The following is a 15,048-nucleotide window of genomic DNA, read 5'->3' on the forward strand; positions in this document are numbered from 1 at the left end:
CACCGCACACATCCAGCACCCTCCCAGCCACAGAGATGCTAGGCTTGTGCATGTCACGCCCCACGGAGGGGAGAGGGGAAACGTGAACTCCACTGAGCGAGGGTGGGAGGGCAGAGGGCCTGTTGGAGAAGGAAATGTAAAGGTTTCTGAGGTAGATAGAGATCATCACTTCACAGGCTCAATCCCTGCAGAAAAGATACGTACATTCATCTGTAAAAAAATAAAGATGAGGTAGGACATAAGCAATGTTGTACTTTTCTTGTTGTCTTTAAACAAAAGAAAAAAAAAAATAAAAAGAAATTTCCCTGAGACGGTTTCTTCTTTGAATTTCAAAAGGGGGAGAGAGAGAGAGATGTACACACACGCACCCCAAACACAGAAGCCTAGGAATGTGATTAGAAGATGAGGATTCGATTGTTGCCAAAGTCCACCACGACAATCATCCCATCCGGCGTGACAGCGATGCCGGAGGGCCGGTCCATCTGCCCAAAGCCACTGCCCTGAGCGCCAAACTTGCACAGGAAGCTGCCGTTGGACTCGAACATCTGCACCCGGTGGTTCCTGGAATCGGCCACGATGATGCGCCCCTCCTGGTCCACGGCCACGCCCTGTGGGCGCAGGAATTGCCCATTGGCGGTGCCCTCTGAGCCCAGGAAGCGGGCCGACTGGCAGTCCGGGTGAATGACCAGGAGCCGGTGGTTGTTGAAGTCGGTGACCACCAAGTGGCCCTCGTGGTTGAAAGCCACCCCCCTCGGGGAGTCAAAGTGCTTCCAGAGAGCCCCCTCGAAGCCATACTTATTCAGGAAGACCCCATCGGGCCCGAACAGCTGGATCCGGTGGTTCCGCGTGTCGGAGACCAGGATCTTGCCCTCGGAATTCACCGCCACATCCCAAGGGTAGTTAAATTGCCCGTTTTTGGTGCCCTTCTCACCGAACTTGAGGAGGAACTGGCCCTCAAAGGTGAAGATCTGGATGCGATGATTGTCCTTGTCGGCCACCACGATCCTGCGGGAGGTGTCACAGGCTACGCCGGCGGGCCGGTCGAACTGCCCGGGCCGGGAGCCCAGAGTGCCGAACTTGTGGTGGAAGGCGCCGCAGGGCTTGAACACCTGGATGCGATTGTTGCTGCGGTCGGCGACCACGATGTAGCCCTCCTTGTCCACGCTCACGCCCCAGGGCCGGCACAGCTTGCCATCGCTGTCGCCCTCACTGCCGAAGCTCAGGCCCGGGAGCCCGATGCCCACGTAGCTGCGGCCGGACTTGACCACCACCTTGAAGGGGCTGTTCTCGATGTGCTGGTTGCACAGGGTGACCGACACCAGGTGCTCGCCCTCCAGCTGCGGCCGGTAGCTCACCACGTATGTCCCGTTCTGCTGGTCGCTCACCTCCGCACCAAACAGGTTGCCGTCAGGGCCCAGGACCACGGCCGACATGAGGTCGCCTCCTGAGAGGCGGGGCTCCCCGTCGTGGTCGTAGCCGATGACAGTGAAGGAGGCCACCTTGCCCTGGAGGGCCCGCTTGAGGCCGTCGCCCGTGGCCTTGGTGAGCGGCGCGAAGGCCCCGCTGCTGACAAAGCCGAAGGACTTGATGGCGAGGTAGAGGGCCTGGTCAGGGGGTGTGAACATGACCCGGTCGTCCTCCTGGGGCTGCAGGAGGCTGCGCACGGTCTTGAGCTCCTGCACCTGCGCCAGCATGCGGTCTCGGGCCAGCAGGATGTCCAGCGCCCGCCCCTCCTCCAGGACCTGCTGCACGGCGCTGATGGTGCTCTCCAGCTTGTTGAGGTTTTGCCGCAGCTTCTCCACCTGCAGGTACAGGGACTTGGCTTTCACCTGGCGGATTTTCTCTACCTGGAGGGAAAGGTGAGAGCCGGGAGAGAGGACACAGAGGCTTAGAACCAAGACAGAAAACAACACATCAGGTGACACACTCATACCGAGGGAAACCTCACACTGAGGGTCTGCAGAAACGTCTGGTCTGCATTCCCCCAAAGTGGCAAAATCCAAAGACAAGGAGGCTGGGGAACTGTCCCTGATCACAGGAGATGACTACAGAGACCTGACAACTAAACGCAACAACTGATCCTGGATCGGGAGGACACTGCTATTAAACACACTATTGGTGGGATGTCCCTGATGGTCCAGTGGTTAGGACTCTGTGCTTCCACTGCAGGGGGCGTGGGTTCGATCCCTGGTCAGGGAACTAAGATCTTAAAAGCCGTGCAGCACGGCCAAAAAAAAAAAAAAAAAACACCAAACCAAACCAAACCAAACCAAACAAAAAAAACCACCAACCCACTATTGGTGAAATGTGACTACAGACTAAGGATTAGATACTGGTGTTATATCAAGATTCGACTTCCTGGTTTTGATTAGCTGTGATTAAGAGAATATCCTTGCTCAGAGGAAATAAACTGAAAACATTTAGGTGTAAAGGGGCAGTGTCTCCAATACTCCAACTTACTGTCAAATCACACACACACACTCACCTATTGAGAGAGAATGATGAAAATGGGGCAAGATGTAAATAATCAGTGAATCTGGGCAAAGGATACATGGGGTTCTTTTATTATTCCTGCAAATTTTCTCTCAGAAATTAAATAGAAGTTAGAAACAGCCATGTAACAAAGAAACGTTTACTGAGCACCTACTCTGCGCCAGGTGCTGGAGGTACATGTGGCCCACAGAAAACATGGGCCCCGCCCGACTGAGCTTAGAGTTTAAAGCAAGAGATACTAAGCAAGCAAAGAAATACTGCAAGACAATTTCAGACAGTGCTAGGGGTTAGAGGATAGAAAAAGAGTGTGACAGACAGTGACGAGGGAGGTCTGATTTAGACAGAGGGTTGTCAGGGACAGGTGGCCTTGAACGTGGAGAGAAAAGTGGCAGAAAGGGGACCAGAGGCAGGATTGACCAACGGACTGTAGTACAAGGCTGGTCATGCACTCCCAACAGACTGAATCGAAAATGCTCCTATGTACAAAGGGCCTGAAGTCTCCTGAAGGATATTTCTCTCTCAGTCTCTCTCTCAGCATAAACACACAAACACACACACACACACACACAATCAGAGACAGAAAGCCTGTGTGTGGAGAGAATAAAATGAAGGATTTGGTGAGGATCACAAACCCTGCTCTTTCCTTGTTCCGTTTTCTCTCTTCACAGGGGTTAGAAATCTTCATCAGGGAGCCTGAGAGGTCCCACACCCCAAATTTGGAGATACCAGCTTTTTAGCAACTGTTGGCCTGTATTATTTCCAAAGGGGCCTCTAAATCTAAAACACCGTGATATGTAAACAGGGGTTCTGACCTGCTTCTGACTCAGCTCACACTATTAGGGAACGTGGGATTTTTGTCTGACTGATCAGTTCTCCATTCTTTTGCAGGAAATAACTCAGTCCTCTAAGTTTAAGTGGTTTCCTCTGAAAAGAACAGATCAGTCGCCCAGCCAGTGCATGCTGTTTTGCAGAGAGAACCATGACTTCTGAGTGCTTGACCGATCTGAAAGCCACAGAAAGTCTACTTCAGAATAAGGGTCCACTGTTGGAAGGGCTGGATTTTAATCCGATTTTCCCGTGGGGGTGGGATAACATGATTTTGGACCTGATTCATGTGTATTCATCTGTCCACTCTGGAAGGACGTGTGTGTGCAGAGAAGCCCACGTGGGGACAGATCAAAGAGAAGCTCTGTCGTTTGGTTTTGCACTGGGCCAAACCTCTTGGCCTCAATTCTGATCCCTCAATGGGATGGTTGCAGCTACCCGCCAAGAGGCAGCCATGTCCACTGGAAATGCACAAGCCACAAGAAAGGACATGCATCCAGATACCTATAACTGGGTCACCGAGCACTCAAGTTATCTCCAATAACCAGGATGCAAGAAAAAAAAAAAACAAAAAAAAACCCACTGTGTAACAAGGAGGTGCCCAGACAGATCCAGGCAAAAGGGAGCAGAAAAATCAGTGATTAGTGAAGAAAAAGGGGGACTCCCACAGGATTTGGGGCGTGGTACCCCAGCAAAAAAGCAAGAACAAATGGGACTGAGGTGTGTCCAGAATGAGCAAGCTGATTTTGGAGTTATCCAAGAATGAGTTTTTAGGCAAGTAAAAACAAAACTGATAACATGAAGAAGAGACTGACTGTCCTTCCCAATTTGCTTCTCCTACGGTAAAAAACATGCTCCCTATTCCTCCTGAAAGAGAACTGCCTTGAGAGAGGTCCTCAGCCCCACCGGAGGGAGGGTAACTAAGGTGAGATCTGCAGAAACCCCTGCACACAAAGGCCTTTTCATCAGCAGATCCAGAAGAGCAAGTTTGTGGCAGAGTTCACCACAGAGCTCTCAGGTTGCAAGAAGGGGGCCCCTTTCAGTTATAATTAACATTCGTGGGTGGCATGGGACTGGCAGACCTTGGGGACATCGGAGGGTCTGAAAACTGTGTCAGGCCCACAAAGGTGCCTGAATAAATCATGTGAATTAAATCTTGGACTGTTTCCATCCAAGGACTCTTCTCTTCTGTCAAAAGGCAGTAGAGAGTCAGAAGCAGCAGAAAGCAGCTAGGTACAGAGCTAACTCAAAGGAAGAGGCAATGCAAAAGCCCACACAGCCTTCCCAAAGGCCAATACAATTTACTCTTTCAGGGGACAGGAAATTGGCAAGGACCACTTTCAGAAATCGACATGCGGTCCCCACCATCATACAGTTTGCAATGAGCCAAACAAGCACCACACACCCAAACACACCCGTTCACATCAGCTCTGTATAGTCTTGTTCCTGTGTTCAGAGAAGGTGATCCCAGTTGAACTGGCGTGAGGTACTGGCCCCTCTTAGGCACGTTGCCCTCTTCTACCTGAGTGAGAGCGCAAGATCAGAGAAGAAAATGCTGCAGGGGACGTGGGCGGGGCGAGTCATCTCTCCAGATGATTTTATCTAAACAGCACACAGGCGTGCTCAGCGCTCTTTCCGGCTCCAACAGGAAGAAAGGGCACACACTCACTGCCCCCACAAGTGGAAAACTGGTTTTCCACAAGGGGTCAGGAAGTCCAACCAGCCGGGACACCAAAACTAAGGACGAGTGTTAGCAGCCTGCTTTCCTAACAGCAGTCTCCATTGTACTCCCTTCTTTCTGCTTCCACCTGAGTGCCTGCGATAGAAAACTTGAGACTCTGTCCAGTCTCGGGGACCTGACTGCTTCTGAAAAGGCTTCTTGTCGTCTTATTACTCGGAGGGGGACCCCTGCATCTTTCTGCAGACAAACTTAGGGGAAAACTACCAAGTGTTCTAAACTCAGAGAAGGGATCCAGGGTGTGACATCAGCATGCTGTCACCCTGCTGTGGTTCAGAGGCCGTGCCGGCCACCAAGGAGCCCCAGGGTGGGGTGGGCGTGCAAACCCCTCCCACGTTACCTTCCACAGCAGCTCACACTCCCGCTCCTCCAGGGCCTTCTTGTGTCTCGCAGTCACGGCTTTGACCTCCGACTGTACCACTTTTGCCTTCATCTCCACCTGCTCTGCCACTGTCTGGGCCTGCTCGATGCTCAGCTGGAAAACCAAAAACAATCTCAGAGCATGAGAAGTACCTTCCCTCCTCACACACAACACTTAAGGCTGCTTTCTTCAGCCCCGAAAAGCTAACGCCTTAGGCCCCCAACCCAGACCTCGAGGTCCACGTCCTTGGAGAGAAAGCAGGCACTGGGGGAGAGAAGGGCATCTGTTTGAAATGTAACTGAAGGAGCTGCTTGGCAAGGGCTGCATTTCTTTGTATGAGAAATAGCACCTACACAGTGAATGTCAGGACTATTAAGAGATAGTTTGACACAGTGAAACCAGTGTAGCTAGGTCACAGCCCAAAACAGACTGGGGATCAGATGTGAAATGTACTACTGCAGGTGCATGAGCAACTTCCCACAGACTTTCCGGCCAGGCTCCCTACCTGGGGAAAACCTCACAGGCTGGGCACATCCCTCGGGAGAAGGTGTGCAACAGGCTGCAGCCCAGCTCAGAACCAACGCCAAGTGCAAACTGGGAAACAGTGTCTGATGCACCTGAGAAGCCATGCCTATGGCCAGAGACCACCTCTGCACCCCCATGCCCCCAACCTGTACCACCAGCCCCCGTAAATCTGCCCGTTTAATCAGACGTATGATTGTTCATAAAAAATTAATCCAGACAGAGGCCTGGTGTTTTCATGAATATTACATGATATGCCTTGAAAAGCCGCAAGGATTGGAGATACTGAGGTATTAAATCAGGGAACCCAAACTGACTGCTGATGTTGCAACAGGCTTTAGAGCAGGTGTCCCAGATCAGGAGGGACCCAGGGAAGCCTCAAGGGTTTAGAACCTGCCTGGGTTCAGGAATCAGCTACAGGTGACCAGTCATCTGTGTGCCCTGCAGAGAACGGTTTGTGGGACACGAAACACATCTAAAGCTGGCACAGTCCTGGACAAGCCAGGCTGGTCATCCTAGGGCTCAGGAAACCCAGGTTCAAATCCTAGCTCCACCTCCTACTGGTTCAGACAAGCTCCTGGCCTTCTCCAACTTCGGAGTGAAAGTGAGAAAAATGCAGGACAATATGTGGGAAGAGCTGAGTCCAGCCCCTGGTCCAGAGTCAAATACTGCTCTTATTAATAGCACTCAGCTGATAAACCCCTGAGACAAAGGCTCAACCATCCTCCCCCCTCATCCTACTTAGCTCGCATCATACAGGTAGGCCTAGTCACACTTCCTACCTTGTTTTGTTTTTAAACTGTAGTAAAATACATGCAGCATAAAATGTCCCACGAGTTACATTCAGCACATGCAATGTGGTGCAGTCACCACCACTATCTGGTTCCAGAACACCTTCCTTACCCAAAATGAAGCTTCCACACCCATGAAGCAGTCATTCCCCATCTCCCCTCCCTCTCCCCCATGGCATCCATAACCTACAGTCTCTACAGACTTGTCTATCCTGGATATTTCACACAAATGGAATCAAACAATACATGACCAGCCTTATTTTCATGAATATGCTCCCAGCTAATCAGCTATGACTCATTCAGTCACTTACAACTGGGACCCCTAACTGACCACCTTTCATGCTCTCAGCCTGATGACACATTAATGGCACGGCTGACACGGTTAACCGCCCACTGCACTCCCTGCCCCCATCCCCGTGAGGCCTAAGGATCCACTGAGCGGATCGGAGCTGGCACGTGGCCAATCTGGGTGGCTCACGGGCTGGCTATCCATGCCTTGGGATGCCTTTCTCTTCCAAAGTCACCCTAAAATTTCAAAACCCAGCTCAGATGCCGCTTCTTCTCTAAAATCGGAAGTAAAGGACACCTATCCACAGTGTTTCTGCTCCATCTTTACTATCCTGTCCCAAGTGTCATTACAGATTGAACTAAGGTGGGGCCAGGTACACAGTGCACGGTACTTAGCACTGGGTTCTAACAGGAATAATCTATACATTTTATACTTGCTCGTGTCAATGGCCATGACCGTGTTTTATCAAAGCACTACATAACTGCACTGGGTTAAATATCGTCCTGCCAAAATTCAGGTGTGCCTGCAACTTCAGAACGTGGTTAAGATGAGGTCGTATTGGACTAGGGTAAGTCCTAAATGCGGTGACTGGTATCCCATAGGGCCATGTGAGGATGGAGGCAGAAACTGGAAGTAAGGCAGGTACAAGCCAAGATGTGCAGACCACGACCTGCAGGAAGAAGCAAGGGAAGGTTCTTCCTTAGAGCCTTCACATGGAGCACAGCCCTGCTGACACCTTGATTTCTGACTTCTATCCTCCAGAACCGTGAGAAAATAAATTCCTATTGTTTTAAGTTACCCGGTTTATAGCAGCCCTAGGAAACTAATACAGTAGCCAACAAGTTGAAATAGATGGCTGTATCCAAATTACCCGAAACACAAAAAGTTAGACTGACGGATCAAATAAGTGTGCATGTAAGCAGATACCATAACAGGGTGTCTCGGGCTGTCTGTCAGGATTGATTCAGAAAAAGAGAAACCTCACTAGACATTTAAGCAGAGACGATTTAATATAGGGAATTTGGTTCAACGGGAAGCGGGGAACTGCTAATGCAAAGGGCACCCTGAGGATTAAGACAGACAGTAACTGCAGTCAGTAGCTACCACCCCTTGGGCTCAGAGAACGTAGAAAGTAGGGGTTACCAGGACCCAGAAGTATGGGGGAGGGACACCCCAGGCCCAGCTCATTCTGGGAGTGGCAAAAGCTGGAAACTGGAACCAACTTCTGCTGCTAGGGTAAAAAAAAAAATACTACTGATAAAAGAACAGGAAGTCAAAAGGAAGAAGCAAGTCCCTTCTCCCCACTTCCAGACACGTGGTTTGAAATGAACACTGTAGCCCCAGCCTCACACGGCACGACTGTTAAAGGGTAGGTTGGTAGGTTATTAACCGGTACACCCTGTTTTCAGATGTGTTGGTTATTAATTAGCACAGAGCTGGTATCCACACCAATATCTGACTGAGGCAACCAAGCCTATGTCCATAACGTTTCTTTAATGCTTCCTCAATGGAAAGCAAAGGCAGCAAACTGCCTTCTATTTATATTAACATCATATTACTTAACCAAACTGAGTTTCCATTAAAATCAGAAGATATGGAAATAACAGGTCCACATTCCTACAAGGCAAAAACTGGCCCGAGAGCAATGACCACCCCCTCCGCATGCACAGTAAGTGTCTGCTCGCTGCCCACCCTCTTAGCCAGGCTGCTCCCAGTGTTTCCTCCCAGGTCCCTAGCAGGCCCTTGGGTTAACTCCCATCCTAGGACAGGAGCTATTTCTTCCATTTTCCAAATAGGTCAAAGGGGAGCAAAGCTCTGGCTATAATTTGAGTCATCCCCATTCCTAGAGTCATAAAAGTCCTATGTGAAGAGACCAAATGGATCTTTCCTCTCCAAATCCTACACAACACCCCGGCAAGCATTGCATTCCAAGATGTGCAGACCAGGACCTGCTTAACTAGTTCCCATTATCTAAGCAGGGCATATTTGAAGGACGCCAAGAGGCAGGTGGGTTGGGGGAAATGGCAGTGGGTAAAAGGGCTGGGGAAGCTCTGAAAACAGAAACACGCACTTGAAAGAAAGAAAGAAAGAAAAAGAAAGGAGGAAGGAAAGAAAGGAAGGAAAAAGGGAGGGAGGGAGGGAGGCAGGGAGGGGGGAAGGGTGGGTCACCTAACAAGCATGGGGGCTTGAGAAAAAATGTTAACTTCAAATGTTAACAGATTCAATCAAACACTCGAAGTTGAGGCAAGTCAGTGATGCCAGCTGACTGCTGAGTGGTGGCCACTTAGTACTGAGGAAGAGTCTGAGGCCAAATCTGGGTTTCACAGGGAAGGGTGCAGAAAGTGATTAGTGATGTCTGCCATGGAGAACAGTGGTGGCCTGATGACAGGTATTTAAAGTGTCCTGATAGAAGATAATAGAGAATGCAAGTGTCACCCATAAGCTCAAAGGCCACCATACCGGTACCAGATGGGGGAATTACTGTAGTTCACTCTAAAATGTAATTTTTATCACATTTAATATCTTTGAAACTATGATTCATCTTAACACTGTCAGTGGGTTTTTTCCCTTTGTTAGTTGTATATAAAATAAATGTGCATCTTACAGTTAATGGCATCTTAAATGTGATGAAAGAAATAAAAGTAACGAATCAAGGCTGTCTTACATGGAGAGCAACTATATTCCTGATCCAAACTCTGGATGTCCCCCAGGGAATCTGTGCACCTTTATGAAATCCTCTAATTACATAAGTGACCAAAATGTTGTACTTTCATGAAGAGTGAAAGTGACTTGGATATCAGATTACTTGACTCATCAGAAAGATCACTTCAGTATCACACATAGGAATGCTAATAGCTGCTGAGAAAGTTATTAAAATCCTAAACCATCTGCCCGCCCTAGAACACACGACTGATTCTTTACCATTTCCAAAAAAAGGTCTTGTGTTAAAAATAATTCATGTATTCAAATACTCGTTCTAAACAGTTTCCTATTCAATTACTTTTTAAAATATTTATCTATCTATCTATTTATGGCTGTGTTGGGTCTTCATTGCTGTGCGCAGGCTTTCTCTAGTTGCGGCGAGTGGGGGCTACGCTTCATTGTGGTGCGTGAGCTTCTCATTGCAGTGGCTTCTCTTGTTGCGGAGCACGGGCTTCAGTAGTTGTGGCACGTGGGCTCAGTAGTTGTGGCTTGCGGGCTCCAGAGCACAGGCTCAGTAGTTGTGGCACATGGGCTTAGTTGCTCCACAGCATGTGGGATCTTCCCGGACCAGGGCTCGAACCCGTGTCCCCTGCACTGGTAGGCGGATTCTTAACCACTGCACCACCAGGGAAGTCCTCCTATTCAATTTCCGCTGGAAGATTAGCAATGTTTCTTTCCCTCCCCATAAATGTATTTATTTATTTATTTATTTATTATTGGCTGTCTTCACTGCTGTGCGTGGGTTTTCTCTAGCTGCGGCGAGCAGGGGCTACTCTTGGCTGTGGTGTGCGGGCTTCTCATTGTGGTGGCTTCTCTTGTTGTGGAGCACAGGCTCTAGGTGTGCAGGCTTCAGTAGTTGTGGCACACAGGCTCAGCAGTTGTGGCTCACAGGCTCTAGAGCGCAGGCTCAGCAGTTATGACGCACAGGCTTAGCTGCTCCGCGGCATGTGGGATCTTCCTGAACCAGGGCTTGAACCCGTGTCCCCTGCACTGGCAGGTGGATTCTTAACCACTGCGCCACCAGAAAGTCCTAGCAATGTTTCTTGACTTTCAAGCTTATCCTACCAGGTGAGGGAAACAACCTACGATTTTTTTGTTTTTCCTAAAACCTTGTCACCTGGATCAGGCAAGAAGATTCAAAAATTAAGGCACACTATTACCTGCCTATGTAAGAGAACTTCACTATATCTCAGAGTTAACACATGTCCCTTCCTAGCCCCAAAGGGATGGGAATTCAACAGAAACAAGGGTCTAAATTACCAGGACGTCTAATGCTTCCAACAGAACAGAAGAGAATAGCATGGCATAGCATAGCAATAACTAATGCTGCCAATAAAATAAAATTAAAAATAAATAAGTAAATAACCACGGCATGACCTTTATTTATCAGCCAGGAAAGAGTCTGAGATTCAACCTTAAATAAAATTTCCCGTGCTCACTTATTTCTCACCTATAAACAAATCTGAGTAGCAAGGTGAGCACCCAGTCTTTCTATAGTCCTGACTGAACACCCTAATGTCCACTTGGATTTGGGGAGGCGGCTGGATGGCAAACAGGCAGCTGATGTGAAGGGGTCCAGCCAGGGTATCTGGAAGAAGCCCTGACCAGCCAGTAACTCCAGCCACATCACTGTCATCTTCACCAGACTGTGAGGTCTCCGTGCACTGCCCGCCCCCATGTGATTGCTGCTGCACGGGTGTCACATGGGCTCATCTGGGTCTTTGTCCCATGGCCTCCAGACACTGGTGTCTGCCCAATAATCTACACACGCCATCTGAAAGGGAGTGGGAAAGGTTTTATATGCAAGAAAGAACCAGGGAAACAGGTGACGGGTGCGGAGGGACTGACCTGGATGGCCTGGCGGCCCTGCTGGGCATCAGCCAGCAGTTGGATGGTGAGCGCCCGTGAGTCCTGCAGCGCCTCCTGGAGGTAGACGAAGCTGTGGCCGCCGTGCCGGCCCACAGTACACTCTCGGCAGATGGGCACTGAGCACGTGTCACAGTACAGGTGCAGCACCTGGGGACCAGAGAGGGCCAGGTGTTAATGACAAGGGGGTGGGTGGCGGGGTGCTCTGCATCCCAGGACCCCACAATAAACAAGCACACCCCATAGGGAGCGGGAGCCCTGCAGGCAACTGTGAGGACAACTTGCTCCCCCCATCCCCACCCAAAGAAAAAACAACCAACACCCCCTCGTTTTACTCCAGTTCCATTCACAACCACAACTGAGACACCGCAAAGGCAAAGATGAAACAAAATGATCCTCCAGGGACTTCCCTGGGGGTCCAGTGCTTAAGACTCTGCGCTTCCACTACAGGGGGCACGGGTTCGATCCCTGCTTGGGGAACTAAGATTCCGCATGCCGCACAGTGTGGCCAAAAAAAATAAATAAAAAATTTTTAAAAATGTGGTGCTCATCAATTGACCTTAGTAATTGACAATAATTATACAGTCATATGAATAAAACTATTTAAAACAAAAACAAAAGAAAACAATCATCCTCCATAAGAGATTTCCATGTATCTGAGATTAATTACCCAGAAAGGTTCCAAGATTGATTGTCTCCTTGGTCTGAGATTGGTGGCTGGAAAGAAAGGATAAATCGACAAGTTCCTCTTGCCACCCCACGCTCTGGGGTGGAAACCAGGCTGGGGGCCAGGATCAATCCCCCTCACACGGCAGTTGGCTGCCACCGTCCCCCCATCAAGGACACGAGCGCACCCAAGGCACTCAAGCAAGGTGCGGGCTTAAGCTTCCGGAACAGAGGCCAAAGGCTAATGGTAAAGTCAGCCAGCTTCTTGTCTTTCTTCTTCCTGCCAAGTTGTTCCAAGGGGCTGACCCTGGGAGGCAGCCGGTGCTGAGAGCGCCGCTTTATTGGATGCTCTGTGCCTCCCTGGGGCCCTGCGTGCTGTGGGGGGGGGGAGCAGCTTGGCACCACCTCCACCTGCTGATAAACCTGCTGAGAGCCGAGCTCTCAGGAGCCAAAGCTCCTTGGCACAGAACGGGGCCAGTCCCGTTGCATCCCTCCCCAGAGCCGGCACTTAGGGCCACTGTCTATAAATGTTTGCTGGCTTGCTTTCAAGAGCAGAGCTTCAGTTTGCCTCTGGTACACCTGGGGTGAAGGAAAGCGAGCCAACACTCGACAGGCAGGGAAGGGAGCATGTGTGTGTGTCGGGGGGTGGGGGGGTGTCTTTCACATACACAAGCACTCATCTCGAGGTGAAGAGGCTGCACAGGGAGCAAGGGCTGGTCCCAACGCATGGAGGCTGGTTACCCTGTCCAAAGCACAAAGCACAGAGACCCAGAAAGTTCGTTCCTATTAGGCTGAAAGTCCCACACAGAAAGGGCCTGGGGCAGAGCGAGAACGCGGCTCCTCTCATTCTCCAGAGACCAAAGTCTCGGCGTAGTGCGCGTCCACGAGGAAATGACTGTCAGCCAAACAGGCTGCTCCACGTAGGGGGTGTGTGAGCCAGCAGGGGTTAGGTTGCTTCTCTGGGAACTCTGGGATCCAGGAATGGAAAAAGGAAAGACTTAGGATATCACGTTCCTACTTTGAAGAAACGGTTGTGATACGGCAAGTTTTCTGGACCTTATTTTACAGGAGGGAAACGTGATCGGGTTTGTAACTTTAGTGCCGATTTTTGTCCCGTGCTGTATGTTTCCAGCAGCCGTGGGAGACGGAACCCAGGAGGCATCTGCCTTCTTTTGTGAAGGCTAATCACTCTTTGAAGAAGGTCCACCATTTAGAGACTATCTAATCTCTCTCATTTGATGAATCTAAAATTCCGAAGCCAGCCTTAGATACTAACCGAAAAATGCTAAACTGGATAAATGTGGGGAAATTCCCCGACACTCATTTTACGACATGGTGCTAAAGCAATTCTCCAGCCAGTTTCCACGACTCAACCACATCCCTCCCCTCTGCTCCCTCCATTTGTCACGGGAATAAAGGGATCACTCCTGCTAATGTGAAGTGTGAAAATCTCCTGGCAGAAGGCTCCCTGCTCTTACCAAACAGCTAAGCAATCTTCTCTTTACCTCTGCTCAGGAGTTACCTTTTCTTGGACAAGGGTGTGGACTGACTAGTGTCCCCCTGCTTTAGGAGTCTGTGGGCTCCTGCGAGTGGGGAAGAACCTTAGGCTGCAGGCCCCCGCATGTCCAGCCTGGAGAGCCCAGGTATCTCTAAAATGGGTAAACGGGGGTCCTGGGATGTGACCCCACCTGACAGTGTTTCACATGGGACTGACGCAGCTCTAAGCGCCTAGAACACCCTGTGATCTTGGAAGTGCCAGTGCTTCTGCCGTTCCAGGCTGACGATAGGACCACAGGGGTGGGGATGGGGGTGACAGTATAAGTGGGTAAAAGCAGAGCCTCAGTGGTGCTTTTAATTAACTGTTGATTTTTTTAAAAAGAACACACTGTCTAAAACCTGAAAATGAGATCACATTTTGTAAATTTTTTTTTTGGCCGCTCCATTCGGCACGTGGGACCATAGTTTCCCCGACCAGGGATCAAACCTGGGCCCCTTGCAGTGGAAGCATGGAGTTTTAACCACTGGACCACCTGGGAAGTCCCACATTTTGGAAACTTTCTAGTGAAATATCAGAGTAAAACTTTGGGAAGATGTCACATTCCATTTAGAAGCTCCACATCTCACTCACCTGGCAATTTCTAAGGTCAAAAACTTACAATTTTAGAGCTTATGAAACTCGGTGAATAGGCAAAGGTGCACACGGGTGTGCATGGGTGCAACTCTCTCTGAACCAGCTTACTTAAGGTTATTTTAAAAGAATAAACTGGATGACTGTTCAGAGGGCCCACCGCCAGAAAGAAATGTGGCAGAGGCCATGAACTGTGGCTCTGGGAAGGAGCAATCCTCTGGCGGCAGGAATTCCAAGGCCTGAGCTGCCCGTTTGGGGCTTCCCGGGCAGATGTGTGGACACGCCCCCTCCCCCCCACATGGCGACAATCTGGCTGCCCAGCTGAATGGGGCAGGCCTGACCTCTGACCTTGCAAGTGACCACCCTCTCCCCTGCCCCCAGCTTCCAGAACACGCCCCACCCACTGCCTTCCTCTCCCAAAATTTCTAAAATACCAGGCGGAGACAAAGACCTAGGAATGTGAGCCCAGCAGGAGAGGAATGGGGGTGGGGGGTGGGGGGGTGGGGTAGAGGAAATAAATAAATAAATAAAAATACCAAGCAGGCAGGTTTACCTTAGCCAGGGCTTAAATAAAGTGCTCTGTTAATGAACAAGAATGTTCTACGTTTTATATTATTGATACGTGTGATCCAACAAGGAACACACACACACACACACACACTCACT

The 15,048-nt window shown here is 49.9% G+C and overlaps 1 protein-coding gene across 1 annotated transcript in view; it reads right to left on the reverse strand.

Annotated features, from left to right (window-relative positions):
* Positions 1 to 395: 395 nt before the first annotated feature.
* Positions 396 to 15,048, reverse strand: part of TRIM71 (tripartite motif containing 71) — a 57,251-nt gene continuing 42,598 nt past the window's right edge. Inside the window, exons 2-4 of the mRNA XM_068557115.1 lie at positions 11,571 to 11,738; positions 5,397 to 5,531; positions 396 to 1,847 (exon numbers count right to left, since the gene is read on the reverse strand). Coding sequence (XP_068413216.1) covers positions 396 to 1,847; positions 5,397 to 5,531; positions 11,571 to 11,738 — 1,755 coding nt within the window. The remainder of the gene's footprint in view (positions 1,848 to 5,396; positions 5,532 to 11,570; positions 11,739 to 15,048) is intronic.

This window comes from Eschrichtius robustus, chromosome 12, assembly GCF_028021215.1.
Source record: "Eschrichtius robustus isolate mEscRob2 chromosome 12, mEscRob2.pri, whole genome shotgun sequence".
In the NCBI taxonomy this organism is placed as follows: Eukaryota; Metazoa; Chordata; class Mammalia; order Artiodactyla; family Eschrichtiidae; genus Eschrichtius; species Eschrichtius robustus.